At 41.6% G+C, this 24678-nt stretch overlaps 1 protein-coding gene across 1 annotated transcript in view; it reads left to right on the top strand.

Moving 5' to 3' along the window:
- Nucleotides 1-21098, top strand: part of LOC146760358 (cytosolic carboxypeptidase 4-like) — a 74328-nt gene extending 53230 nt beyond the window's left edge. Inside the window, exon 5 of the mRNA XM_085551582.1 lies at nucleotides 17789-21098. Coding sequence (XP_085407708.1) covers nucleotides 17789-18007 — 219 coding nt within the window. The 3' untranslated portion in view covers nucleotides 18008-21098. The remainder of the gene's footprint in view (nucleotides 1-17788) is intronic.
- The last annotated feature ends 3580 nt before the right edge of the window (nucleotides 21099-24678 follow it).

The raw sequence follows: 24678 nt of genomic DNA, 5'->3' as shown, positions 1-24678 counted from the left end.
TGCAGAAGATCTCTGAATATAGATACAGTGAGAAACTCAGGACTGTAAAACCAAGGCCATGTTGTAGGCTGAGACCGAGTAGCTCTGAGATGCTTGGACAGCATTTTGGGTGGGTGAGGCTGTGAGCTTTGATGGAGGTACATGATTAGAGCTCGTGTCAGACCAACAGCTTTTTGGTTATTCCACATGCTGCAGGATTGGTTGAAATTCATTGAGGTATTGACTTGCTCTTAAATGTAATGCATTTGTATGTTCATTCCCTTTAAAAGGTCAACGAAGCAACTTGACAATTTTTAAAGGTAGCCTGCTGTGTCTGAAGTATATTTAGTTTCATGCTGTCTTCTCTGCAGGATATGATATCGAGTTGTTCTGGTGTTATACCGAGCATGTTGTGCATCGTTATGTAGACAAGATCATTGCTCAGACCTAGGAAACAAATAAGAATTGAATTTTTTTTCCGAATCTTTTTTTTTGTACAATTATGTTGTTTTAGGAAAATGGCCCTCGGTTATTGCTCTGGTTTCTTCTATCTGGTTGCATCAATTTCCTGGGAATAAACCAGATTTCTGGGACAGCGGCAGCTCTGCTTGTTGCAGGAGGCAAGAGCAGCCACTACTGAATTCAGTAGCTCCTGTCTGTTGCTTATGCTGATAGTGTCCACTTCTCCTACGCTGCATACTGATGTGTCCCCTGTCTTCACTCTTCTTGTCTGTCACTATAAACAGAGGGGAACAAAGTTGACAGTGTTGGATTGAAGGGCTGTAAGTGGTTATTGATTCCCAGCCTTCTCGCATGCATAGAGGTAGGGTATGTGTTAGAATACAGACACGAGCACACAAGTGGCAATGGCATGTTACTGCCACTGAGTTATGGGATGTGCATAATTGTTCTTTTCAATGCAGTAGCTAGGGGAACATCTGTATGCACACTAGAGGATGTGTTTGTGTGCTGCACTTGGAAGAAGTTGTGCCCAAAGATGTTTGTATGCATGCATTTATTTCTGGTTTTAGGCAGAACACAAAAGGTGTGCAACTGACATGCATATTTATTGCTTTAAATACATGTCTGTATTTTGTGCATCTATGCATAGCACATGTGGCTACCTTAAGGTCTATATTTTCTACGTACAGCTAGAATTATGTTGTGCTGTGTGTCATTCCTCTGTCGTATGACACTGTTTCATGGCTGTCAGTGGAAAGAGAAAAAGGAAGGGATGCATAACTCACCCTTTTGGCCAAACCATTCTTGCAAAGCACTTGTGGGAGCCTGGATTATCTCGTGAAGGGGAAAGGAAGTTCATTTCTAAATGAAAACTGAAAAGAAAAGGTACACAGCAATGATGAAGTTCAGGTTTCATTAGCTTTTGATGTCTGTTCACAGGAAAAAAATCATGTTTCCTTGGTGACCTTTTAATAAATGCAAAGCTAGGTGGGAAATCTGTCCTTCAGTTCCTTTGCATTTGTAACTAATTAAAGGTGTGGAGTGTGGTGCATAGGATTGCAATGAAGCCCGATGTCAGGCAGCACACTCGCAGTGCTGGGGTCTATGGATGTGTGCCTTGCTGTCCTGTGGGCTTCCACGTGCAGAGGAGATGGATGTCTTCTAAGGCTGTTTCGCATCTCCTCTTCTAGCTGAGATTGGAGCAGAAGGGTAAGGTGGGCTCCTCACACTGCGCAGCTCAGTTCTTATATGTATTGACACAAAGGGTGCTAAGGTGGTGGAAAGCAAAACAAAGCAGGCAATTGCTGTCAGTACAGGCTGTCTAAGCTGGTGTGACCTACTGCATTGTAAAGTGAGGGGAAGTGCCTTATTCCTTGTAAAGTATTTTCACTTCTGTTCATCCAGTGTTCATCAAGGTGTTGGAAGGAATGCAGCACATGTTCCTTGACTCTTCTACAGCTTTTTAGTAATATCTTTCTCAGCGTAGGTGTTGCAGAAATTAAACCAATCTGGTTACGTTTTGTGGCATAGGAAGACAGGATAAGCAAGGTTTGCCACAGCAGTGGGTGTTAGAGAAGCTGCTGACAGAAAGCAGAAAAGATAACAGACAGAAGTCAAGTCAGCTTCCATTTAAATACCTTCAACCTCTTGATTCAGAGATACAGTGTGTAAATGGTGAATTGTTTGTCATGTTTTTGATACTCACTGCTTCTGGACAGACATTTGATCTCAGGGTATTCAGGTAACGTTTTAGTGTCTGCCCTTAGTTGGTGTAGCATGAATGATGTCTTCTGTGAATTCATTGGTAGAGAGGAGGAGGAATATTAGCAGAATTTTCTGTGTCTTTTTGGAATAATCTTTAGTGATGCTCTCTGGAAGAGAAAACCTTAGATTTCTGAGTCTGTGTGAAAACATTCAGAGATGAGGGACAGCCCAAAGAGGTGTTGGTTTCATACTGATAAGATCTGGTGTGTTACATGCTGACATGCATCATAAGAATGAGTAGCACCTGACACTTCTGGGCTCACTCCAGATATATAAATGCAGTCCACTTAAGGCCAGGTTGCCTTTGCTTGAGATTCTGACTGGTTGGAATAAATGGGAGTGAAATTTTGTTTATTTCATGTACATTTAATAACACACATTTCAATCCCCAAGGTGCTTCATCAAGTACCCTACTCTTCTCAGTCAGTTCCCCTGATTTCACATGAGGATGTACAGCTGTGATAAGCTGAACTGAATGTGAGGTCTCATAACTCTACAATTTAAACAGTAAGAAGCTTCCAGAAAGGCCAAATCAGTCACTGAAGACCTTCTTTTTAAGACAACCAGAGCAGTCCCAATACAAATCATGTTTTACCCATATTATTTCTGTGTCCGTGTTACAGAGACTTGGCACAAGCCCCAAATACATCTCATTTATATATACACGCTTGACATTAACTGGAAGGGGGAGACTGTGGAAGTGGAGAAAAGACTCATAAAACCTTTAATTCTTGCAATGGCACGTTGGCACTTTTGTGTGCCACAGCTCAGCTACTTGTTGTATAGAGAGAACTCAGCCTATAGGACTGTGTAGGATTTGCATCCTGTTTAGAGGGGAAAGCCAGCAGCAGAGTGCATGGAGAGTACATGCCTATGGTTTTTGAATTACACATTAAATGAGTGTTTGTTCCGCTGGGCTGGGTTTGTGCAGTTAGTATTCGTGGGTGCAAACTACAGACTGTGGAAGACTACAATATAAACATGAATGTGGATACACGTGGGTGTGGAAGACAGTCCAATGCATGTTCAAGTGTGCACCAGTGTGTCTGATGAACGTGTAACTTTAATTGTGTCTTCATGGATGGTTGTTGTTTGTTGTAATGCTAGAGTCTTAGAAATGTGTCCCTGTACATCTGTGATCATGTAAATGTGTGTGTATGCACAGATCTATATAAATGCCTGATGAGAAGTGCTCAGGGTTTCCAAGTAGGAGATAACACAGTGTACCAAAATCAGCGGGAAACTCCAGTGCATTCACATTCAGCCATCATTTTGTTCTAAGAAAATGGGGATTTTCCTTCATGAAAGAAGAGGCACAAGTGCAAAAGGGCTTTTGTGGCACTGACTGTGCAGCTGATTGTCAATCTGAGACGGAGGACTTTCCATACGTGCCTTTTTCTTTCACTTACCCTCACAGATGTGACCTCTGGAAAGAAAAGCTAATAAAGCCTTTTTCCCCCCACAGAGAAACACACATAAGAGCTTGGCAGAAACTGCCATTTCTTCAAAGTCATGTCTAACAATTTTTCCACCAGCACCAGCTCTTCCTTTTAGTCTCTGAAAAGAAGGCTTGCCAGTAAAAGTCCAGAAATAACTTCTCTCACTAGAACCCGTGTTTGCCAACAATAGCTAAGGAAAGGGAATCTATTTTTGTATCTGGATTGTAGTGTGAGATAGTTCTGGTGGCCTAATCTAATTGTGGTTTAGGATGTTGTAATCTCTGTATTGAGGTATATGGGAGAAAAATAGTATGTGTGCCTCTTCTGAGAAAAGAATTAGGGTCAGTGCTAGCAGTAGGAGAAATTGAGATAATACCAGATAGTCTCTGTTTGGCAGCCAAGGCCAAGTCTCACTGTCTCCAAGCAAGGTAAGCAGGCCAGGCTTCTGAAGAGTACTTGGATTCAGCCACGAGTCCACATTATTAGGCAAGTCCATGGTAGTGTAGCAGATCCAAAGTGAAAACACACGTTAGTAATTCAGGGTGATGTTTGTGGGATCAAACAGCTCAGAAACCACTTGGCAGGTCCACAGTGACAAGGTGATGCTGGGAAGTCAGTTCTGTGAGTCAGAGTCTCACCATAGGGTACACCATATACACACCATAGGGTGTGCTCAGGTAAAAGCATGTAAGCGTTGCTACAGGAGCTACAGACCTGCAGTTTTACAGCAGAGCCCTAAGCTGAAGTGGGGCTCTTAGAATAGGTAGAGGGTATGGGTAAAGGCCCCAGGCGGGTCTGGCTGAGGACCTTTATGGCCTGTTAGTGCTTTCAGAGCTCTGAAAGAATGATTCATTTCACCATCAGAGTATCATGTCTGGGTTGTCTCTGTTCTGTATCAGAACTGTGGAACAGCTGCTAAAAATAAACCTTAGAAAATCTATTCCAGACTTTATACGAGACCCTGTCTGTGTTGAGCAGGAGATCTGGGGTTCATTCAGACAAGTATCTGAAAACCTCACAACCAGCTGGGTGTACTCAACATGTGTGTTAGCTGTTCTGAGTTTTGTAACTTAAGCTATTAATTTAAGGCTTCTGTTCACTCTGACTAGCTAAGATCCTGACAGGGACTTTAATTCACAGGCATAAAGCTCTGACAGTCTCTGCTTCTAACTGCCATAATGGACAAACTTGATGGGCAAATGCATTTGTTATTTTTCTTAGGAGACAAAAACTGATTCAGGTATTCAGTTGCTGTGATAATAGCTATTCTAATAGAAGCAGACGTCTCCTAGTGTTGTTTCTATCTCTTGCCAATCTTGAGCTTCACCACTCTCCTGAATGTGTAGCTTTTTAGTCCTTCTATTTACTGAAGGTCTGTAGTTGTACACTGCCTTTCTGAGAGAGCTCAGATTCCACTTGTCTGTCCCTAGTGGGCAGGATAGAAGGTACTCCCCTCCCATATGTTCAGGGGCACAACTGCATCTGCAGAGCTTTGAGGTTCTTTGTCAGAGAGTAGTGCTTGCTAGTTACTCTAGAAGCTGCAGGTGACCCAAAACACTGAGCAAGGGACTCCACACTCTCTACGAGTGTGGGATTGGCAGCACATCTGCCTGATAGAAGGTCTTTATCTCACAAGAAAAGAGAGAAGAGGGAAGCAACTGCTGCCGTGATCTCTGCAGCTGCCTGTCATCCTGCCTGAGTGAGTTTGATGTGGTGCTGTTGCTTCTTTACAGAAAAAGACGCAAGTTATTTTAAGACACTCTTATTATTTTTCTTATTTTTTGGAAATCTTAATCTTTTAAAATATGGCAGGATCTCGAATTAGATGCTTCAAACAATTTTGCTTCCAGCAGTGAGGGGTGAAGTGTAGGAGGTAAAGAGAACTGTGGGTTACCTCCCCATCTCTGCTGATGTCCTTCACTAGGTGCCCTTCACTAGGTCACTCCTCCTCTGATTCAGCATCCCTGTTGGCAGCTTGCAGTACTGCTCTCCTATCTCCCAGAGGATATCCTGCGATTAATTGAGGGATGTATCTAAATCGCTTTAGCATGCAAGCCAAAAGTCATCGGGGACAAAGCTGTTACTAGGGCAGGAATAAAGGTCAGACCCTTGCTGACATGGTTGTCTTGATTAATTACTACACTAATCTCTATAACTCCTCTTCAGCAATATAATTTGGCCTCATCCCTTGCTTGTTTGTTGGTTGTTGTGGTTTTTTTTCCTTCCATTTTCTGCAACTTAGTGGTGAGAGAATTACTGAATAAACCCACATGGAAAATGCTACTTCTCTCTTTCCCACCTCTTGGCCAAACCTATGCCTCATTCCCCCTTAGTGTCCTGGGGGAATGTGTCTTAGTGTCCTGGGCAGCCTTAGCTGGTGGGGGCAACCAGCCCATGGCAGACAGTTGGAACTCTGTGATCTTTAAGGACCCTTCCAACCTAAGCTAAGAATCTATAATTCCACGATTCTTAGGGATTTGAGGAGTGATAGACAATTACTTGAATTACTAGGAACATGATGCATGGAACTGGCAAAATCAGTTCATTTGATACTATTTTCCTGCAGCTTTTTTTATGTAGGAAAGTACGAGGTCGGTGCAAGAAATCCTTAGCGTCCCTGTTCTCTGGGTGAAGTGTATTGAAGGGCTGAGCAGCCAACCATGGCTGAGGGCAGGAGGTGCTGGTAGTTTGGATTCTGCGACTAATACAGCTCTGGGGCTCATTGTTTTGGGACAAACACTTTTGAACACAGAGACTGTGCAGAGTCCATTAAGGATCACCAGCAGCATCAGAAGAAGATACAGAGGGGCTTGGAGAGGAGCAGAAGGCAGACTGAGTGAACGTGTGTAGTGAAGGGTAGTGAACCGAACCTGCTTTGGATGAACAAGAGGGAAGATTCCCTCCAGGTTACTGCCCAGTGGGAAATCAAAGAAATGAAGAAAATCACTCCGTGTTTCCTATTCAGCTCCTCATTCGGATCTGTTGTATTTTCCACTCCTCTGTGATTACGTCCGTGTCTCAGTCAGGTATTGTTTTCTGCTTGAGTTGGGAATGTTCCCTAAAGCTGTTCCGAGTGCGCAATACTCTCTCATTCTCTTTCCCAGGCCAATTTTGGAGTGAATTTTGGCAGATTACACAAGTGCAGAGTGTTTACTGTCCTGTCTTACATCATCATTTTCCCGTATCGTTTATTTTTCCTTTGACAGATTTTTAACACTGCCAGTCTAATATGCATCAGAGATTGTCGAGTATTACCATAATGCAGTGTATTGTGGGTAATCCCATGCAAATTGTTCTGTGGAAAGTCATGCTAAATTATCTTCTTGGGGGGAGAAAGAAAAAGGCTTTTGCTTTCATTTATTTTAACCGCTTGTTCTTTGGATTTCAGAGCAGCTGCCAGTGGCAATGATTTAGAACAGTTGTTTGACACTCGGCACCATGTGAGGCGATGCTCCTCCTCAAAAGACATGGTGCTAAATGCATGGCGTTGTGTACTGTGCTAGGTTTATTGTATACGTGTCTCCAGTGTTCACATTTAAAACGTTGGTAGGTTGTCTAAGGAAAAATCTGAGTGTATGTTGGGTTGGCACAGTGAAGGTAGGCATTGCCAATTTTTCCAGCTCCATTGTATGAACATATTGAGGAAATACCAGTTCTTGTGAGCCTGAAGTGCATCAGATGTCTCTTGGAAGAGGCAGATCTGATCATACACGCTCTTGTTTTCTTTTTTTCTTTATTATCAAGGTCATTTGCTTGTAAACTGGCTGCTTTGTTCTTTCTGAGGTCCATATTACTTCCCCAAACCAAGACAGTAATCCTCCTTCTGGATGGAACACTTGATTGTAGTAGAAATGATTGCAGTGTCACAAACAGAGGATTATCGTTTTAAGTGGAAATCATAAAAACAGGTTGAAAAAGACTTCTAAGAAAGAGGCAGCTTGTTCTTATGCAAATTTTCTCAGGTAGTACAGCTGCAAGATAAGAAGTCTTGAAAGCCTATAATCTGGAGTCAGCATCTTCTCTGTTAATACAGGTTTGCCTGCGTCACAATGTGAACGGTTAGTAGGTCTCCAAAGACTCAGAGAAACTTAGTTTATTCTTCTGAGGCCTACATGTCTTTCTCTTTTTGCATGATGCTCTGGAGGTTGAGGCATTACTCAGCTGCTGTGCATTTGCTTCTGGCTGGTCTCCTCTGAAAAAGACAAAGTGGAAATATTCATTGCAGAACAAGAGGAAATATAAGCTGCTTTTGTGTGAGTCACATCAGTTATCCCACTTGATAGAGATAGTTGCCTCCCCCTCACCCTACTTCTGTCTCTCTGATCTTGTTTCCCTTTCTTCAGTCTGTTCCTTACAGCCTTCAAACACCTGATTTCTTTTTCTCTTTCTTTCCAAAAGCACAGTAAGTGGAGAAGTTAAAGTAAGCCTTTGCTGGTGGGATTATAAGAGCAGTAAAGGCTTATAGGTGGTTTGAAGAAGTTTGTGTCTAATTGACACTCATCCTTGGTAAACAAGTCCAAACGTCTGAGCTCATGCTGCTGGTAGGTTCCTTGTGGGCAAGCAACAGGGGCTCATATCTGCTGTAATAATGTAGAATATTCAGTTTTGATCTCTGTTGTTTTTGTTTGCTGGTTCCTTTCTTTTGATACTAATCGTATTCTCAGCCAAAAGAGTGGTTTAAAAAAACCCCATCAGCCATCAGACTACTTGTACCAGCGGACATCTGGGTTGGCAATAAAGTGAGCCTTTGGACTCCGCAGACCTATAAATCCTGGTTAGCAGCTGGTGGCAACTGTTTCACCTGGAGGAACTTATCTTGATGTCTGGCATCTGGTTGTGTGGTCTGTATTCCCAAGACCCTTCACAGGATGTCCCTCCTAACCCAACCTTCTTGTAAAAAGATCATTCTTTCTCCCTGGGCCTTTTGGTAAAATACGTCTGTTAAGGTAACTTTCTGACATATTCAAGCTGCAAGAAGCATCCTGTATCAGAATAATTATGCTAACACCCATTAGAACACAGCCAACAAGCCCCTTCTTTGTACTCCCATCCTTCACCTTCAAAGGGAGCAGTTACCAGGCTGGATTCCTCACCAAACAGTGTGTCTCTTTCCTCTCTGATCTGAACTGGGCACGTATGCCTTTTGTGCTTTCCTGTGTATCCTTGGCTTGGGAAATCAATGGTTCCTTTGTTGCTTTAGAAGTGCTAATACAATGAATTCTGGAATTGTAGTTGCTTACTGTCACTGATCACTTGGAAGTGTGTTAGGTGGGGAAACCAGCTTTGGCAGCTGGCTGAAGATAACCAAAGAGAACTTGTGAAATGAAAAAAGATAGAAAATTGACATGAGGAATCCTTCATAATATAGGGGAAAAGGCGCAGTGTAAGGGGACAGCCATACAATATATGTGAAATTTGAGAAACGAGAAAGGAAGGCTCAGAGCTGCAGATGGCTCTGTGCCCTTACCTCTCACTCATGAGTCTCTTTATGAAGACGTGTTTAAAGTAAATGTTTAAGGAGACCAACAAAGAGAAGGTCTTGGGCTGATCTGTGAATATGTGCATGGCAATTTAACTGCAGGAGCTGGCGTGTGGCGTGGCCCAGGCAAGGGGACTGCCATCGGGTAGAAGTTTTGCTCTGGTGCCAATGGAAGCAGGAGTCAGAGGAAATGAGGGATTTAGTATAGAACAGACTTAGATCTGGAAAAAAGAAGCATGCTCCAAGGCATAATCAAAAGGCTCTGGAAGGAAACAGTGGACCCTCAGGACTGGAATAATAAGGAATTGTGAAGGCTGAGATTTGGATGCATGCTGGAGCTATTTATGCTGTCCTGGGGCCACAGGCATGTTGGCAGAGCTGGTAGGCAGCCAGGACAGGCACAGAGCAGAATGCTGTGGGACCACTCTGGCTGTTTTATGCAGGAAGACAATGTCTGCACGTTATCTGTCGGTGTTATTTTATATTCAACCAAGGCTACAACACACAGAATCAGGTAAACCTCAGGTTTTATTGCTGTAAGAGTTATAAGGGAACAAAGGAACTGAAGATTCAAACTGGTAAAATCATTAATAATGGCCAGTGGGGTAGATAGCAGACATCTCAAACATGCTAAACAATGTGCTCATTCTGATTCCTTATGTTTTAAAATTTACTCCAGAGGTTGAGAACCACCAAAAAAAGAAAAAACCTACGAGAAACACAAGGGCAGGGAAGCACAGTGACTGAGTTAATTGCCTTGATGGCATGAGTGAAGGGAGATGCAGTATACAAAGTTTGTCATTTGTTAAGACTCATATTTAAGTGAGCAGCATTGGTGGACATCCTAGTTAAGTCAGAACTAAGGAGAAGAGAGTTTCCCTCACCCAAAAGAAATCCCAAAGGGATTGGAGTTTTGGGGTGAGGCACAAAAGGGTCATTTGTATAGTGAAAATCTACTTAAAAGTCTGGAAAAATAGGTGGGATGTATTAATCATCACTGGGGTGGGAAGAAATGGATAGTAAGGTGACTCCAGCTACCACTCTGTTTTGGTCTGTATTTCTTTAATGACTGAGAAATGAGGAGAACAGTAAAATGCTAAGATTTACTGTTTGCAGCTGATATGAATTATACAGTAGGAAGGAGGACAGCAAGACTGTGGTTACGGGAATGGAAGATAAAATACAGACGGTGGCGGGGTAAAGCATGTTTGAAGGAATAGTTTAAAGCATTCAAACACATGGTTGGGTTCTGAATTAGCTCTGACTGTTCAGGAAAACATAAGTAGCGATTAGAAAGACAGCTCAATAAAGATATCTGTGCCATGTGCAGCAGCAACAATAAAGAAGAAAGTGAGTGAGATGCTTGTGTATGTGAGAAAATGTAGGCTTGGAAGATGCTATAATATCCCTATAGACGTGAATGGTAGTACCTCCTTTGGACTGCTTTGTCTGTTATGAGTTATTTTCTTTGTAAGGCAAAAGAGATAATGAAAGGGGGGGCTAGAGGAAGCACACAGTGGCCTGGAAGGCAGATTCGATATGGGAGAGTATTAGTGATACTTGAGCTATTGAGAGAGAAAGGGAAAGAGTGCAGAGAGCTCAGCAGTAACACTCAGCACTGTGCTGGGGAGAGGCTTCACAGTGATGTGGATATTTGGTGGCAGCATAGCAGGAAGCAAACTCGCCACCCCATTAAATTCCACTCCATGTAACGTTGCTATCAGGCCAACATGCAGCTTTGCCGGTCTGCTTGTGTCTGTAATGTGCTAGCATGGGAACAGAGCACCAGAGATCCTGTGGGGCAGACAGCTATCAGGCTGGAGCATGCTGTGATGTCTGGGTCATGCTGTGCTGGCTTCTTTCTAAATGCACTCTAGTGCCTAAATCATTATGTTGGTGCAAAAGTGATACCATGATCCATCATGGGGTCTTATTTTGTATGGGGAAGAAAAGCGTACTAGTGTTGCTGTGTCATTTTGGTCAATACATATTTTCATCACCTCTGGGATGGGCAGAATGGCATATGTTTTATCAGAGTAAGAGGGAAAGGCTTCAAAGCTTTCTATATTGCAGATTATAGTATAGTGAATTTCAAAATAAAATCTACTTTGTAATTTCCCAGTAACTATAAATACTTGCTCTGCTTTAAAGCCACACAGAAAAATAACAAGGTGTTGTGTAACATAGAACAATATGGAGGGCATTTCATGAAAAGATACAATTGGTTCTTTATATAACACATAATTAACCAGGAGAACCTGATAGTGAATGACATTATGGAGACAAATACTGTACTAAGAATGTTCAAAACAGGTTAGACGCTTTCTGAATAGCATCTGTATTTACGTTAGCCAGAATAAACATCATAAATCCTTTTGTTGCCAAGCATGTGGTGATCACCAGCCAGGATTAGGAAGTTATTTAACTCCCACGGTGAAATATGGCCAAATGAGTTAAACTCATAGCTGAAAATGCTTGGGTGGGCCTGGAGTCTGCTCACTTTTCTGTATGCTGAAGTTATTCATACAAGCAGAGAAGTGGAAGTAGAGAGGGAGGAAAAGTGATCCAGGGATTAAACTGCCAATTTAGGACTTGCAAAAATTCAACTTCTTGCTTTCCCAGACTGCTTTTATGAGCTAATTCATTTGACACAGACTCTCAGATGTACTTAGAGCTCCACCTCACATTTAATCTTCAGGCACCTCAGGCTATAACCTGGCTGTGACTTGTTCCAGGTTCCATAGAGTTCACACAGCAGAAGGTGTACGAGTGAGAGAAAGCCGTGGGTAGACTACAGATGAATGTTGAAGGCACAGTCAGATGGGGTAACAGCAGTTAACCTGTTGCCAGTACTGGAACCTGCATTAAAGACAGAAATGTTCTTGAACAAAGCACTTGGTTGTCACCAGTGTAAAGTAGTTTTCTTTTCTTACACTGCCCCAGAATCACTGTATGACCTTGAACAGTTTCCCCATTTCTTCTTCTTGTCTGCCAAGTAGGAGAGTTAATTATCTGGAGCACTATTTGTTTTCTTTCAAGAATTAGCACTTATTTTTTCTATTTATTTTCTGTTTTGTTGTTGTTGTTGTTTTTCCTGACAAACAAACAATGACAACAACAAAAACATACTGACAATTCCCACTACTTTTGTTCTTTGCCCTCTGGACCTTCTTTATGGCTCATCTACGTTGGTTTTGCTTTCTATTTTTGTCCATCTTTTATTCCTGATTCAGCCACTTTTCACAGTTATGCCCCACATAAATGTATGCATTGGTCCCAGTGATACCCAAGAAGTGATCTGGCAAAACTGGACCTTCTGGTACCATGTACTACCTTCCATCTCAGGAAGCAATGCGAAAGAGGTGCACCAGCATCCAGCAAGTATGGAAGCATTCCATACCCAACCACTACTGCTCTGTGTGAGTGTGCAGTCTCTGGGGGAGGGTGATGAGAATATATCCCCATCTTTATGCTTACTTTGGTTGGCTATCTATGCTATCTGAATAAGTAGAACTTGACAACCAGTTTTACCATTTGCTAAATCCTCAGTTCTCTTACAAACAGGCCTTTCAGGCCTCTTTCTGCTCTCTGATCTGCTTTCCTCCATCCCTTGAACAATCTAGCCTGTAGCATCTTTAGCCAGGGAAAGAGTCCGTTTGAATGACAAATCAATAACCCATCTTGTGACGAAACAAAGAAGTTTGCTCAGTCCCAGCTGAATCAGAGCATCAGCTAAATTCAGCAGATTTTCAGGGAGGGTTGACAGCAAGCTGGGCCTTGTTTCCTCACCTAGTAGCCAAAGTACTGAGGAAAGCGAGGATGGGCATTCATAACGAAGCACACCTCTCCAACAGTGAGATGGGGATTGAGGTTTCCATTAGTTTTCCTCTTGTTATCATTCCTCCACATCAGCATCCACTGACCTCAACCACCCCTCCCTCTTTCTCATCCTTTTATCTCTCCAGTCCTTTTATCTTCTGTCTTTAACTCAACCCCTCTCATCTTTCTAGAAATTCAAGCTACCCAATTTTTTTTCTCCATCTTCAGCCTTTTCTGCTTGCTTAATCCCTTTGAAATCTTTTGGCCCAAATTTCTATCCCCTAAACTTTGTCTGTTTAGAATGTCATACCTACTGCTTAGGGATCTCTGGGCCATGAGAAAAACTGGCTTGTTCCCTACTGTCCTCATCTCAATAGCTGGTTCCCCATTGTGCATCAGCATGTTTTCTTTCACAGGGGTTTAAAGGACACTATCTTTTGGGGCTGGCCCAGGCTAAAATTTCATCTGCAGGCACCAAATGTTTCATTCAGCTGTGTGGTTTGTCCTGTGCAGCCTCGAAGTAGTTTCTATTAGTATTCCAATGGAGAGCTCACTGATGGAATTAGTGGGAAACCAGACTGCCAATTTATTTATACCCAGCCTTAGGGCATAACCATTGTGCATGTGTAAAGCTGTTGAGATGCAGAGTATACTCTGCATGTGTGTGTGTATGTGTTGACTGGAAGTAAGTTTGCAGGGAAAAATATTGCCTCAAGGATTGAACAGTGCCCAAAAGTGACCGTACTGTGTGCCAAAGATCCCTTTTCTCTGAACGCAAGAGAAAAATGATGGCTCTGAAATCTGTTGTCTACTTGTGTTTATTAATATCTTTCAACTCCAGTTTAACTGCAGCTCTTGTTACCCTGGTGGAGAGAGAAAATTCTAATTTAACTTCTGGAGTCCTTCCACCTTCAACAATATCTGTGTTATGAAACTATCGCTGCCTTTGGCTTGTGGGGTTGTTTAAAGCATATGAGTAATGAATAACGAAGTTTTCCCATTACATTGTCTCTTAGCCTGTGATGTGTTTTTAGGTAAATTGAGAGACGTTGGAAGCATTTAGTTGTGAATATATAGTTGATGCATCAGTGCTGAATGCGAATGAACTCTTTTTCCGGTATAATTTCATCAACTTTCATTAGGAGAATTTTTATTGCCATTATCTTGGCCAAATGATAAATCACGGAATAGCTTTCTTATTTTTCCCCCTCCTTCCGTGTTTCCTATTACTGTGACACAGTGTCATTTAGGAGATGCAGATGAACACCTCACTGCCCTGTTATGATAAAAACAGTTTGGGCAGAGAACAAATGTACTGGTTTAACTAGACCAAGAGCTAATAGGTTGTGTTCATTTAATTCATCTGATTAGCCATGTTGAGTTCCTCTGGAATGTTTCTTCCCACCAAATCATATATACAGATACATCCAGATATTAGAGCATGGTGATGTCTCTTACCGTACTGTCTGCTGTGGTATGAAAAAATGAGAAGAGATTAGCAAATAATGTCTAGTTCCATTATTCTTTATAACAGCCAGGAAACTATAAACCTGTTATCCTTTAACATTATGTCTTCAAAAGACATGCATGAGGGGGCCCAGGGGACCAGTGGGCATATTTGTATTGCGCAGCAATGTGTGTATTGAGCCAATGCTGATCCAGACTGGCACTTTCATGTTATGAAGAGCAGAAACTATGCAAAGATATGAGCTGATCATCAAAGAAGAATACCTTTGTTAGCATATCCATGAGGCTAAACTAATTAAGACTGATGATCTTGTCTGCAGCTTTCTGGTACAGTTTTCTGATTCAGACTTTGCTTAGATTTTGCTGGCTTGGAAGACTGCACTGCACTCCGCTTCTCATACAGATGCCTCCAGAGGAGGATGGAGCCATGTAGGATTGTGATGGGGAAAGATAGGGTCTCTGAGAGTTCAGGACATTGCAGAGGACCTGATGGCAGGTAGAACAGCTTCCTCCTGCATGGTAGTGGCAAACGGGTTATATATTGTCACTGTGAGTAGAAACAATCCAGCTTGACTGCTGTGGAGCTTCTTAACCAAAATCAAAAGTTCACCACTTCTCTTTCTTTATCTCTTGTAGAATTTCAAGAATTTCAAGCAAGGCAGGAGGGGCTGGTTTCTACCCAGAGCACCAGCTCTTGGCACTGCTGGCAGATATCATTAATGCTGTTAGTTTGATGCATCAGTTCTGTCAGCATCTTCAATTTAATGGTAGTCACCAATGCAGCTCCAGCTCCTGCCTCTGCTGAGAGCTGAGGAAGAAGAGGGAGAGCATTGTCTGAGTTGGAAAATAAAAGACTGCCTGTGTTTGAAGTGAATTAAATGTGTTAACTTGTAATGTTCTAGCTGAGGTTTCCAGCTGTTATTCCCGAGCTGTCTGTTCTCGAAGCAATATGGGTCCATCATAAAGCAGCTAACTTCAGAGCATGAGCACTTACTGTCTGAGGCTTCTCAGGTGTATTATACTTTTATTATTATTATTTCTCTGTTCATAGTTTCCTAAGGCCTCTTCATATCCTGAATAAAACCCTGGGGAATTGTAAGCCCACAGGCTGAGTTTTAGCACTGTCACTATTCGCATCTCCTGGATTGATAGGTATTTAGTGTGCTGCCTGGATCCTGGAAACAGGACCCTAAGATACACCCCAGGGAAAGCCCCAAGATGTTCCTTGTATTTTTTACCCCTGAGAGAATAATTCCTTTGCTGTGGAAGTGACTTATTTTTGCTCAGAAATGTCACCATTTCCACCTGCCAATTGTAACTGCCACACTAAAATGTCTTCTGAAGTAAAATAATGGAAGTGAGGAATCTATGTAGAGCTGCTAGGCCCTCGTTGTTTTGTATTAATGACCATTGGTTCCTCTAAGCCTCTTCATCTATTTTCTTCCCATTATTAATAATTACTATAGTTCATTGCACCTGGCTCTTACTTAGCAAAGCTTGCAGTGATTAGGATGGGAGAAGAAATGGTGTTAGAGATTTGCTGACTGCTTTAAAGATATTTAAGAGACTTTCTGAGAGCAGAAGTCAGATCTCCAGAGTCCTTTGTCTACGCCTGGCAGGGAGGCTCTGTTTTCTCATATTGTTTGTGTGCTCTTCTAGGCACGTCCTCTGCTTATCTAGCTGTCCAACCACTCAGTATATGTACAAGCTCAAAATAATGCATTATTTGTTCATTATTCATTATTATAATTACCTATTCATATTTATTCATATAGTTTGAGAAAACAAGCAGAATTTCAATGTGGTTACTATAGGAAAATGTGTTTGTTATCAGATAGGGCTGCTTTAATGTTAGATTTTATTTGTACATGCTGGACTTGCTGGAGTTGAAGTGAAGGCATTCGCCTTGTAAGACATTTTGTGGCCTCTAACAAACATGAACCAAAAAAAAGCATTACAAGGGAGCTGTAGATGGTCACTTGGGAAGCCTCTTTTTTCCATCCACCTCCATGCTGTTGGCTGCCAATTTCTCTCAGCTGTGCAGAAGATCCTAGAGAAATTATAAGTGCAACCTTACATAGGAAACATAAACAAATTAAAGAAGGCAAAACAAAACTAACTACTAAGAAACAGGAGACTGGAGCTCAGCCCCCTGTTATCAGTTACTGGTATATTATATATATATAATATATAATATATATAATATATGGGCTCTGTTACCTGTAAGATGTGCAGTAACAAACACCGAGTGAAGGGTCAAGAGCAGGCCATGCTGGTGTGGAGCACACACTGTGCTTGTGGCTGGTGCCAGGGCTGTGAGCACGGACTTATGGCAGTTGCTAAGGAAACAGTCTTGGAAATGGGATTGGAGTTCTTGTCAGAAGGTTGGCTGCAGAAATGGTTTGTGCTTCAAAAGCACACGGGGCTGATACTGACAAAGGCTGCAATTGTTCAGCAATTGATTCAACCCCTGGTGTGATAGCATTAAGGAGTAACACATGATGTGATCACTAAATGCCAAAGATGAGGGATTTTGCAGTTTCTTTGGGTTATTTTCGGTGACTCTTTTGTGGTTTTGGAGGTTTCTTTTGGTCTCTTGCCATCTCACTGCTTGTGAGAAACTACCAGTAATTACACCGGATTACTCCTATGTAGGCCCTTGATGTGTTACTTTTTTGTTGGGTCTTTATTTTTTTAAGTAGTGAAAAAGCATGCACAGACAATTCAAAGTCAGGGCTCTTCCATGTGAGGATCCACAGCTTGAAGGAGTCCTCTTGGAAAGGTGATGTTGATAATCCCAGTCCTGTTTTTGCATTTCTTTGCCTGCACGTCCCTACTAGAGACATAGGCTTTTAATACACTGAGAAATTCCTCAGAGTTATTTGTTATTTTGCAATTACTTTGTAATTGATTTTCTTAAAAAGCAATTCATAACTTGTTAAAGATGTTCCCTCCTTCCCCTCTTCACTGTTTTTTCTCTAATCTCTGCCACTGTCCAGTATTTACAGTCATAAAACCTATTTGTTTCCCATTGCTTAGGGAGATGACGCTTCTAGAGAGAGAAAAAAGATGAGACCTAATGATTTGTAAGAGTGTATTTAGTCAGATCCTCTTGGGGTATGAGTCTAATTTGTACAGTGACAACTTCAGTGTAAGTAACCAGAGCAGTTACACTACTTGCCTCTGTTGCCTCTGTAAAATAGAAGCTATTTTAGAATAGATCCTGTAGAACAAATGCTATCATTGAATTCATGATTGACTGTATGGGAACCTGAATGAGGTGATACTGTAATACTAAGAGCTGTCCTTCTGAAAAACAGTCTCCCAACACCTGCGCTTTGTACACTCAGCAATGAAACTTCCTCCTTTTTTCCACCAGGGCCTGCAGCTGGGAACTCAAGAGCTGGAGGAGATGGGAAGCAAGTTTTGCCTTGCTCTGCTCATTCTGCACCTCAAATCCTTGCCCTGCAGCAAGAAGGTGATGGCTCAGGCAGCGCTACTCCTAGATCTGGAGGAAGAGATAACAATAACAGACCGGGCACAAAGGTCAGTGACAGTTTCCTTACAAATTTCATTTTCCTCTCAAAATATTACTTGAGCATATGGATGGCACTGTCTCAGTGAATTCATCAACAGGAAACTGAAGTTTCAGGTGATACTCTGTCCACCTCAGATCTCCTCTGTGGAGTCAATCTCCTACAGGGAAGATGTTCTCTAGGTGAAGGACTTTGATGGTATGATTTAGAAACAGTATGCCTGATTCTGCAAGGATTCGCACAGTCATTCCTCTTTTCCTCACAGCATTGTATCCTACAGACATATGAAGCATAGGTTTGTGATTTTTGGTGCGTGTGATGAAGTCATTATCCAAACAACCATATGGGAGGTGTTTTTTCCTAATTGCAAAATTCATTTCTTAGCTTCCTGTGTTCAATGGGATGTATGCAAGTGAGGTTGCCTCATATGTGGGGAATTTGGCCTGGGTAAAGGTCAGAATATGGGATGCTTCAGCTGTGATGAAGCAGAAATGTATGTGCTCTTTCTAAACCATGCTATTCCTAGTTCTACATGCAAGCACTTACTCTTGCAATATTGTTTTTCCAAGACAAATGGAGGAAAAAATAACTGAGTGATGTGATATGATTTGAAGTTCCCAGTGGGTTTGTTATCAAAGAGTGCTTCCAGCTTCATCAATGAAAAGCCAATTTTTTCTGTTGCAGAAATGCCCCCATAATTTACAGCAAACTTCCAGTCTTCCCCCTGCAGGAATACTTAACTGACATTCGCACCACCTGTTCCTCATGCCTGAAACCATTCTTACAAGCTTGTTCGTGGTTTTTAATGTTTATGGGGAACAATGAAAAAAAGAGAACTAAAATATAGAGACATTCCTTTTGTATAGCTGTGCTCACTTGTACATATGAACACATAAATGAAGCAATTAACATGTATCCTAAATGGTTTCAGTACTGGGGACAGCCATCCGAGAAATCGTTGGTGTCTCATTAGAGAGAGCTACTGAAGCCTGGCCAGGTGGATGAATTTGAGATATAAATCAGATTTTCCAATTCTGAATTAGAGCTGGAGGAGTTTTTGCATGAAAGTAACTTCAGGGAAGGAAAATATTGAACTCTGACTTGTCCCAGACACTGAAAATAAGTTGGTCATACCAACTCCATGAGCACTTTCTCTCATTTGTGTGGTTTTCCATTACCTTTTTCTTTGGTTGGTTTCATGTTAGTGAGCATTCATTTCATTTTTCCTGATGTTGTGTGGGCGATGAACCTTTACCAATATAGCAGCTCTCTAATGACAAATACTTTTAAAGAAGTTAAGAATTAAAGAAAAATCCCTTACCTTGTACAGCTCCCATGCCATTCCATATCTGTTTGTGGTGGTCAAAAGCAAAGCGCTCTGTCCCTTCAAGGTTCTGTGTCATCTGGGGATGGGATGTCACTGCTGAAGGCAGTGTGATGGTTACTTGTTCATTTTCACTCCAGTGGGTGGAATTGCAGATTTATGGAGTTCTGATGGGTTAGGTGCAATTAGTTGGCATTTGTAGTACAAGTAAACATTACATTGTTTGCTCCTGTCTAAAGATTTGCCATATTACAGGAGCTTTTTGCAAAAGATCAGGAAAAGGGAGATGTGGGGACCAAGGGGCTTGGCTTGTAAGTGTATTCTATTTTATGATAAATAATTCATTGAAAAGGATTGTGCAGCTTATTGATTCTGATTCAGAAAATTAATATTTTGCTTCTGGGTTTCTTTGAGTCTCGCCAAGAGAACTGCATAATTTGATTTTAGAGGGAATAAGAGGCCTAAAGCAACCAAAGGAAGAATGCAGAATAAAGAGAGCACACTGCTATGGGCAGGAGAGCAGCTGTATCCAGGCCTCTCCCCCAGCTCAGACTTTGAAATAAAATAATGCATAGACTATGAAATAAAAAACTGATTATCCATCAGAACTGGAGGTTGCAGTGTGGGGTTCCACTCGGTCTAATCTTACTCTGTAAAGATGAAATCCAGTCTTTCTCCATTTAGGTAGCACAGGGAGCTCAGCAGAGTCTTTCTGCTTACTGGTGGTGTGTCACTACATCAATGGTAATTATAGTCTACTTTTGCCAAGACTAGAGCTGTCTTTCATGGTTTAAGGAGCAGGAAGTGTTTATAGCTTAGAACCAGTGCTGTTGTCTTCTGTAGTTACCACAAAAAACACTTGAACACTTTCTATGCTTTCCTCTTGTGAGGATGGAAATAACCCAAATTATTTTTGTACCTTTGCCAAAGCAGAGTTGAACTCGGGGCCTGCAGGTGCTACACAGGAGCGACCTAAATGGTTACACTGTGGGATGTCTTTCTTGTGTGCTTTACACTGTGAGCAGAGGTGGTTTAAACACCTTGCAGGCAATCCCTTTTCCAGACCTCTGTACTGTGTAATGAATAGTGGGTGTTTAAGTGGGAGCCAATGGGTCTGACTGCAGCTTAAGTTTGTTTTTGGTAGAGCGTGTTGCAGAAGACTGTCTTGACTGACTTTCTCACCTAGAGAAAGATACACATATGGATGTTTCCTATCAGAGCAGGATTAACAGTGTCAGAAGAAAACGATGACTGTCACTCGACCTTGATGAAAATACGATCTTTATTTAGTTGATAAGGTTCTATTTTGCAGAAAACATGCTGAAATTGCTCTGACCACTCCAGCTGTGATCAGTGAGATTAATTGCACAGTGCTTATGTTCAATACATCTATCTAATTTTCTAAATGTGCATTTCTGAGTGCCCGTCTCTATAGTACTCCGGGTGACAGGTCAAGCCATGGAAAGAGAAGTTAATCCAGTACTGGACAGATCTGACTTCCAGGTGATATGTCTCATGGCAAAGGTACATAGATCACAAGCCAGAGGTCTTTTATGTTACGAAACTCCTACGGTTCATGTTCTGCGTTTGTGTCTTTTTTTTTGTCATGGTGTCTGGTGTGCGTGGCATTGACTTGGCATCTCAGCATCTCCCTCCAACAGCGAACATTTTCACCTGTCAACGTTTATAACTGGATGTGTCTTTTAATTTTCCTCTTAGAGCTCTCTCTGCTCAGGGCATTTTGCAGCCTTACTTTTCCGCTACTGCTGTGAGGAGGATGAAGGAGCAGGCTGGACACTGGCTACTTCTCTAGAATAAACTATTTGCTCTGTCAGAGTCAGTGAACGGTAGATCGAAGCAAGGTAATAGCTACTGGGGAAATGACTGGTCTAATGGAGGCATCTTGTGTGAATGGGGGATTTCTCCCACCTGATTTCATAGTGTTCAGTGTACAGTCTCCAGTGAGCCGAAGAAAGGTGTGCTAAACCTTTAGTGGTCCTAACAAAATGTATTTTGGAACACAGGCAAGAATTCCTTCTTGACCTCAGTCTAGCACATACAGTATATGAAGTCATTCAGGAGCATTAACTGTGTAGTAAGTTCCCAGCAGAGGCAGGGTAACAAAGTAGCTATATCTGAAAATAAGCAAAAAGGGAGTTGAATTTTTGTCTCTGGGGCTACATTACTAATAGAACAGTAGAGTATTTCCCCCAGAACCTGGAAATCCTTGGAGAACATGAAATTCACATAACAACTCTTCATCTCTGGTTCTCTAAGGGCAGCTGTCTTAAAGACCAACAGGTAACTACTGAGATTATTGCCATGAGATGCAGTGAGATCATAGGATTCTGGATTACCTGAAAGTGCTTGACTGTGTGGAAATAGTTTAACTCTGAAATCTCTACAGTACACTGCAAGTTCCTTACTCAGATATTCTCTCTCCACAAAAACCTCCTATTTACTTCCTACTCAATGCTCTACTCAATGCTGTACCTTTCTAAAACTGGGGAAAGTCTAGTAAGGGGACTTTTGTTTTAGTTCTGTTTAAATGGTATGTAAATGATGTGCTAGCAGAGTCCTGGAACCAGTACTCCAAAGGTTGTTGGTACCTAATATATTGCTTCCCATGATTATTAGTTGAAGACAAAAACAAGTGATTCTTTAAATGTTTCCAAAAAGAATATCATCCAGAGAACATCCTGCAAACTTCAGAAGCATAGATGCATCTGGGGATGGAACAAACTCTTGATCATCCTAATACAATTCTCATAACTGCCTGTCTAGTGGTTAAATTGTTCAAGGTATCAGCCAGCTTTTAGTTAGCATCCTGTGCCCCTGGGGCATTTCTCCTTAACTCTCACACTTGTTTAGGTGCCGTCACCCTCATATTGCACAAGACCTACTAAAGAACTTAGTAGTTTGTGGGTTTTTCTTTTCAGAAACTTTTTATAGGTGTTTTTCTGCATCAAAAGGCTATTCCTCTACCAGCAGGCCAGTTTTAAGGACCATTCTGCCAAGTCAAATGTCAAATATGTGGAGGGTTAACTGCATTTTGCAGCCATCTTCTGAAAAACAAGGTAATGTATCAGTTGATTGTAGAGGCATTTTACTCTCTTATCTCACAAAGATACAGTGCTGTAGATGTTGGCCTCACAACTCTGCTTTTGCTCAAGAAGAGCCACTAATTCTTGTATTTCCAGCCATGTCTTGCAGTCAGTTCAGGCATTCGGAAGCTGTCTTCTGGGAAAACAAAATGACAGCATGTACTTCAGACATCATGTTTTTTGATAATAAGTTTCATGCCTCATTTGCTATGAAACAATTGGGTTTTAAGTCAGTGCTGCCCAGGTAACTTCACATTTTTCATGACCACAAAGAGGATGAGAAGTGACTGCTCACTAAGAGCAGGTTTCAGAAAGCATTACCTTGTTAAGGGTGTTTTCCCCTTTTTCCTCATGTTTTGAACGGATGGCACTTCTGTTCATTCTCTTTTTGCATTTGTGCCTTTGAGTGTTTTGCAAACACTGCAGCAGTTGTAGCCCTTTGTTTGGGAGGTGTTTCTTACATACTGAGGCAGACCCTTGCAAAGTCATTAAGTGTTTTCTGCTGACTCAGATATTATTCATCTCTTGTGTTTCTTTATCATTTTCTTATGTTTCTTGAACAGAGATAAATTTCTCTCCTCCCCAGATGGTAAATATACCTTACTGTGATATTAATCAGAAGCAGAATGTTTAATCACTACCATGGCCCTTTGTCCAGGTGCAATCTATTCATCTTCCATACAGTGAGCAGTTAAAATGGTCAGTGAGTGGATGGCAAATCCAATAATATACAAGAAGGATTTGTAGATCATTTGGAACTGTGCTTGCTCTTCTCCTATACTTCATTGATGCACCATCACAATCCTAGATAGTATTGAACTGTTGGATTTCCCATCTCTTCTCTGTAATGCATCCTCGCCTGATTATGGCTGTGCAAGCAATTCTGCTCATCTTTTAAGCTATGTGGCCAAAATGCCATTCAGATCAAAATAGAGTGAAGCAGACCCAAAGGTGGGAAGTTCAAAGAGCAAAAGAACAAAGAAGGAACGAGGCGTGTTGGTTTCAATTCATGCATCTTTAACACATATTTAAACAGCAGAATTACGACATGATAGTTCTGTGCAGTGATGGCAAATGGCTCCCTTGCTTCCTGGTTTGTGTCTTCCTCTGCTTACAGGTGAATGTGGGTTTCATTTGTTGTTACAGTTTTTTGTTTGTTCGTTTAAATTATATGAACTGGAACTAATTTTGGCTGAAGTGTTTGAGTGCAAGACAGTGCTTCACCCTCCCAAATGCCCCATCTCCTCATGGTTCCAACAGGCTGAGTACCTGATCCACTGGGGCAGTCTGTACGGTTGGACTCTGGGGAGTCCTCTGACACATGCATGGAGATGAAAGGGCTCTTTCATCATTTTGTGAATCTAATTCCCTGGAAAACATCAGCAGGAATCATCTGGTAGTTTTGATTCAGATTTCTGTTTGATTGAACGTTCATTTTTCTTTAAGTAAAGATTTGGAACATTTTTAACCTTGATCATCTGTAGACATTAAATATCTTGGGGCAGCTTTCAGAAGGAGAGGTTATTTATTGATTCCATTTTTTAGCTTGGTCACAGGTTATGTAGCTGTTAGAGGAATTTGAAGTTTCTACTGCTTTGTGAACATCTATGAATGTGATATTCCTGTGTTTGGATGCCTGAGCAAAAAGGGCATGGTGATGGTGATAGCTTATTAGGTAAATCCAAGTTTCGTGTTTGCCTTACTGTGTCATGTTAGTGGTGTAGAACATGGAGCAAAAGGAGCTGCTAATGTATTTCATATAACTCTTCAAGGGCACCGCCTAACTTTTAACAGTAAAGGAGTGTGTCAGCTATGAGAGCAGCTGCAGAGTTCTGGGGTAGACTCACATTACTGTAAGGAGTCAGAATCAGTTTATGACTACCAGGAGGTATTGCTTAAATACATATATACTCTACAGTGCTCTTTCATACAGATGCTGCAAAAGGGGAGTATCTTCTTTCTGTCCAGGGTCTGACGTAAAACCTTGATGTGCCTGCTCATGAGAGGAAACACCTCCAACTTTGGATTTAGATCTATTACTGGATTCAGATTTTACTCTCAGTACATATATATTGATAATTGTGTTTTGTAAATAAGAACATGAACTTTCTTCCATCCCTCCCTCCCTTCATCCTTCTCATCCAGCACTCTTCAGCGTCTCTCCTTTGTTAGTGTGAGAATACAAGCCCAATGAATTCTGTGGAGGTTCAGCCGAGCAATGCAGTCTATAATTAATGTATTTGGTATTCAGAAGGCTTTTATGTAGCTGTGCACAGGTGAGCCACTGTAATTCAGCAACTTTTCA

Source organism: Coturnix japonica, chromosome 6 (assembly GCF_054131305.1).
Source record: "Coturnix japonica strain WE chromosome 6, WE-NBRP24, whole genome shotgun sequence".
Lineage (NCBI taxonomy): Eukaryota > Metazoa > Chordata > Aves > Galliformes > Phasianidae > Coturnix > Coturnix japonica.
The sequence above is the reverse complement of the archived record's forward strand: the minus strand, read 5'-3'. Positions and strand labels throughout refer to the sequence as shown.